General features: G+C 49.6%; 1 protein-coding gene across 1 annotated transcript; it reads right to left on the bottom strand.

The window, feature by feature from the left end:
- Positions 1-832: 832 nt before the first annotated feature.
- Positions 833-4,590, bottom strand: ADRB1 (adrenoceptor beta 1). Its single transcript, XM_069611866.1, has one exon. It carries the CDS (start codon positions 4,582-4,584, stop codon positions 3,292-3,294), a length of 1,293 nt encoding a protein of 430 aa, XP_069467967.1. The 5' UTR covers positions 4,585-4,590; the 3' UTR covers positions 833-3,291.
- Between the last annotated feature and the right edge of the window lie 203 nt (positions 4,591-4,793).

Here is a 4,793-nt window from a genome sequence, read left to right as displayed (position 1 = left end):
TCGTCCCTCTCCTTCTCAGCAGTGCCCAACATTGAGGCACCCACAATGTCCGCCTTAATCTGTGGCGGCGCCAAAGCAGCCAGGTGGCAGTAAGCAGTGTAACCCTTTCTATAGCTGGGCACACACACCAGCGCTGACTCCCGTGCCCCCCCTGCCCCTCCTCCCTTTATCCCCCTCACCACCCCCCCCCCCCCCCGCCGCTACGTAGGTTCCAGCTACAGGGACTGTTGAGGAAAATTACGTGGTCACTGTTAAAATAACGTGGTCTTATATAGTGCTTTAACTCTTTAACTCAAGCGACGGAACAACAGCCACGGCGAGTGCTCACTCGAAGGTACTCATTTTAAGAACCACAGCGCCCCACCAGGATTCGGAAGGGGGACGTGCAGTTCGCATCCGCAGCTCTTGAGCAGGCGCACGCACACACCGAGCTACATTGGCAGCAGCTGAACAATCTGCGAAAGGTTATCATGAAAGGTTTAATGATCAGTGAAAACATATGTTTTGGGAATATGCTTTAGAAGAAATAAATGTATTCCCAACGTGAAAAAAGCCCTGGATGACGTGGAGCCCTGTGTGTTGACAGTAAAACAAGTTTAAAGACCCTGGACAATCTGCCATAGACACAGGCTTCTTTTTGTGGGAACACAAACACGTGCAACTCTCAAGCATCAACACACAAGAAGCTGGTTCCTGGGATGAAAAGGGACATTGTGTGTGAAAGCGGCAGTAGAGAGAGGACAGGTGTGTCAGGGCAGACACCACAAGTGGGCCAGGGACAGCGCTGGCATATGCCCCCACTAAGATAAACCACACCAGCCGAGAACAGGGATTGTTCTTTCAAATGTGCACATCCTTTAATCTGCAACTACAGAAAAAAAGAGATACACCCAAGCATTCAGACGACTTGTACAAAAACATTCACAAATATGCAAAACGCTCGACTGTGCGGCAACAGCGTTTATTGCACAAGGACCGACCAATGCTGACATTCGTTAGTTGCCCTGCACAAGGATATAAATAGGGTCAGTTTCTATCAAATACACACACGAAAATAGAAAGAACAAACAGGTGTTAAATAACCAGCAGAGTAGAGTAGGCACGAGACATATAAAAATAAAAGGCTTTCCTAAATGAAAAATACTTTCCTGTGCTGTAGATGAGAGCGTCAAAGTACAGTACCTTGATAAAATATATTTCATAAAAACACGCCTCCAACAGAAACGGGAATAAAGTAACATGGCACGATGCACACGGGTATGACTTTTAAAAAGCATTCAGCACCTCCCTGGCCCCAAACCCCCTTCCTATTTTGTGCGCATGTGACATGTCAGTGGGGGTGGGGAGGTCTGCAATTTAACACTGTGCAAAACAATTGCTCTATAGCTTTATAAAATAAATGTGCAGTTACTTTTTTTTGATGCTGTGGCAATTTTCGTAAGGAGAGGTCGCCAGTTTCGTGAAGTTCACAAGGGCGCCCGAACGAGGGCGCTTAGAAACAGGCGTAACACCAGTGTCAAGCGCTACCTTGAAAACATGGACCTTTGCGGGCGTGGGTCATTACACGCCTGGCTTCCCAGCGGGCTGTTCAGACTGCTTCTAGGGTGCCACTATGTTATGGTGCACACACATGAATGTTAATGGTAACCACATGAAAATGACGTGCTCATGTAGGCAAAAGAGGGGAGATCTGTGGTTAAATAAAACAGACCAGAATCCTAATCCCAGCTCCATCGCTTGATAGAATTGTGTGATCCTGGGCAAATCACTTTATCCCCCACACATCTGTTAAAATCTGCAGCGCCTAGAAACAAAACTAACGCCCGTATAAAGGGCTTGGAAAATAACTGGGCATTTGCGTTTTTGCTTTGCAGGTCTAATAGCAGCCAACAGTACAGAGTGTATTAAACACAATGAGACTGCTCTCCCTTTTCGCCAGTGTTCTAAGAGCGCCCGAGTCGGCTAACCACACAGGGTGCGCTATAGGAAAAATACAAATCTGCTCCTCAGAAACATAGAGGAAAATAAATTGAGACCTCCAATAACGCCGACTGAATAAAATTGCAAGTTGCAGTTGGGGGAGGGTGCCTTGGTTTACAGAGAGGGGAGAGTGTATGCAGGCCCCTCTGCCAGCATAGTGGCAGGAGATGGTGGGACAGGAAAAGTGGAAAACCTGGCTAGTACAGGGTTCCCACAGGTAAAAGGGATGCAGGGCACACTTGAAAGGGATAGGGAAAAGTGTACGAGGGGCGGAAGGGGCAAAGCGTGCACATGGACTACTGTTTTAAAGGCGGGAGATGGGTTCATAGTTTAAAAGCAGAGCATAAGGAGTGGGAGCTTTTGCAATCTCCATTTGTGTCCAATATTCTTGTAGTAAACATTTCTGCAGTCAACATTTTACTATAGAATGTAAGCTTTTTTCTCGCTCCACCTGGAAAAGGCTTGAACTGGGGAGGAAGATGGCACCAAAACAACGCTATTAGAGTGTGTTGACTGCAGGGGGGAGGTCCCATCACCCCATATGTGCTATGGAAAAGGGGCAGGTCAGGGGGGAAACTGCCCTTTTGCACAAGTTGACTGGCCCACCTCCAGAGTCACTTTCCTGTACGAGGCGCTCTGTCCATTTGTATATCAATCGTGATACAAACATATACTCGGTTTAATATAAACACCTATTTTCCCTGTGCGAAAAAAGCACAGTTTGAGGTAGTGGTCTCCTGCCTGGTCATTCTGTTAGGAAACACAGAGCAAGCCAGAATTAACCAAGTTTGGGAACACATGAACTTTTTGGTTTCATATAAAAATATATAAAAAATATGTAGCTCCGTTTTCCTTTTTTTGAGAAAACTGTTATGCATTGCTTATCAAAAATAAAAATCACCTGGCAAGACATCACACATACTGCATTAAAAATAAAACAACACAATGTCCATGAACTGAATGCCTGCATCTCTGCAGCAAGTCTTTGAAGCGCTTTAGTGCAACTCGGATAACATCAAGGTGGCTTTTCTTACTGTCTTCTCCAGCCACATTCCTGAAAACACCAGAACATCTTTCTTCGCTGCTTTTCCTCCCCACCCCCAATGCTCCCTTTGTTATTCAGTGCTCTCTGATACCCTCAGGTGTGTGGGATGCTCGGGTGAGGTATTATTCTTGCAAACAGCATCCATCTTCTGAAACAGGTGTTCAAATCTGATGTCAGTCTGGAATAGTGCTTGATCTCTCTACCTTGTTCTTCAGCAGTTCGACGCGCCCATCCACCCACACCACCCGGTGTAGACAGACTGTGCACTAGACTTGGGATTCTGAATGGGATTGGCCATTCCTTTCTAAACTATGGTCACTATTGTCTGTGGTACCATTGCATTCCGACCAGTTGGTGGGGACGTTGGGCATCATAGAGTTCACAAAGCCGCCAGTATATTGGGTGAATTCCACCGCGCTGGCGTGCAGTCTCCGGTCAGCTTTCTTGGGGCAACAGAGCAACCTCTTGAAGGCTTTCCGGAAATCAGGGCTCCGGCAGTAGATGATGGGGTTGAAGGCAGAATTGGCATAGCCCAGCCAGTTGAAGAAGAGGAACAGCTTGTCGGGCACTAGGTTCCTGTAGAAGACGTTCACCACGTTGACCAAGAAGAAGGGCAGCCAGCAGAGCGTGAAGGTGCCCATGATGATACCAAGGGTCTTCAACGCCTTGTGCTCCTTGATGGCCAGTATCCTTGAGGCTCTCCGCTTGCTGTGCCTCCCTTGGTGACCAAGGATATAGTTGCTGTGAAACCTCCCTTCGCACCTGTCAATTTTCTTCATCTGTTTCCGTGCCTCCATGAAGACCCTGCTGTAGACAAAGATCATGACCACCAAGGGGACATAGAAAGAGATAATGGAGGAGGCAATGGCATAGGCCCTATTGGTCACAAAGTCACAGCAGCTTGGGTCGTCGTAGCAACTTTTGGCCACCACATCGTCGTTGTCCCGCCACCACTGCATCATAATTGGAAGGAAGGAGACCAAGGCGGAGATGGCCCAGACCGTGCATACCACAATCTTCGCCCTTGCTTTGGTCAGCAGGCTCTGGTAACGGAAGGGCGATGTGATTGCGACGTATCGGTCAATGGCAATGACACACAGCGTCTCAATGCTGGCTGTGACACACAGCACGTCCACCGATGTCCAGAGTTCACAGGCGAAGGAACCAAAGGGCCAGCCACCATAGACCACCAAGGTAGCCCCAGGTGGGACCACCAGCAAGCCCATGATCAGGTCTGCGCAGGCTAGTGACACCACAAAGAGGTTGGTGATGGTCTGGAGGCGAGGGAAGCGGGCAATGGCAGCCACCACCAAGACATTGCCTGCCACAATAAGCAGGACGATGAATGTCATGAGGATGGAGAGTCCAACAGCCACCTGTGGGGAAAGTGTGGTCTGGTCCGGGGGCTCTGTCTTCAAGGAGTGGTTGCCACAGTCCGGTGAGTTGAGCCAGCCGTCACCCATAGCCAAAGACTTGGCTGCGGGGAGTGCTCCTGAGGAGGCGGCGGAGGTGCTCGGAGCGGCTCCCGTCGACCTCCTCCTCCTCCGAGAGCTCAGCATGGTTCTGAGACGATCTGCCGCCGCCAGACCAGTCAAACGCTGGCCCGCGCAGGGACGTCAGATGGGCGGGGCCAACGGGTTATCTGGCCCCGCCCCGACGCTCAACGATCGTTAGCTTCGGCTACGGGAGGGCGTGTCTGAGTAGTCACGTGCCTCGGCTTGCGCGTTGCCACAGCGTGCCGTCTTTGCGAGGTATGCATGGCACGAGC

This window comes from Ambystoma mexicanum, chromosome 8 (genome assembly GCF_040938575.1).
Source record: "Ambystoma mexicanum isolate Mex_15411 chromosome 8, UKY_AmexF1_1, whole genome shotgun sequence".
Lineage (NCBI taxonomy): Eukaryota > Metazoa > Chordata > Amphibia > Caudata > Ambystomatidae > Ambystoma > Ambystoma mexicanum.
This window is presented reverse-complemented; position numbering and strand designations above follow the sequence as displayed.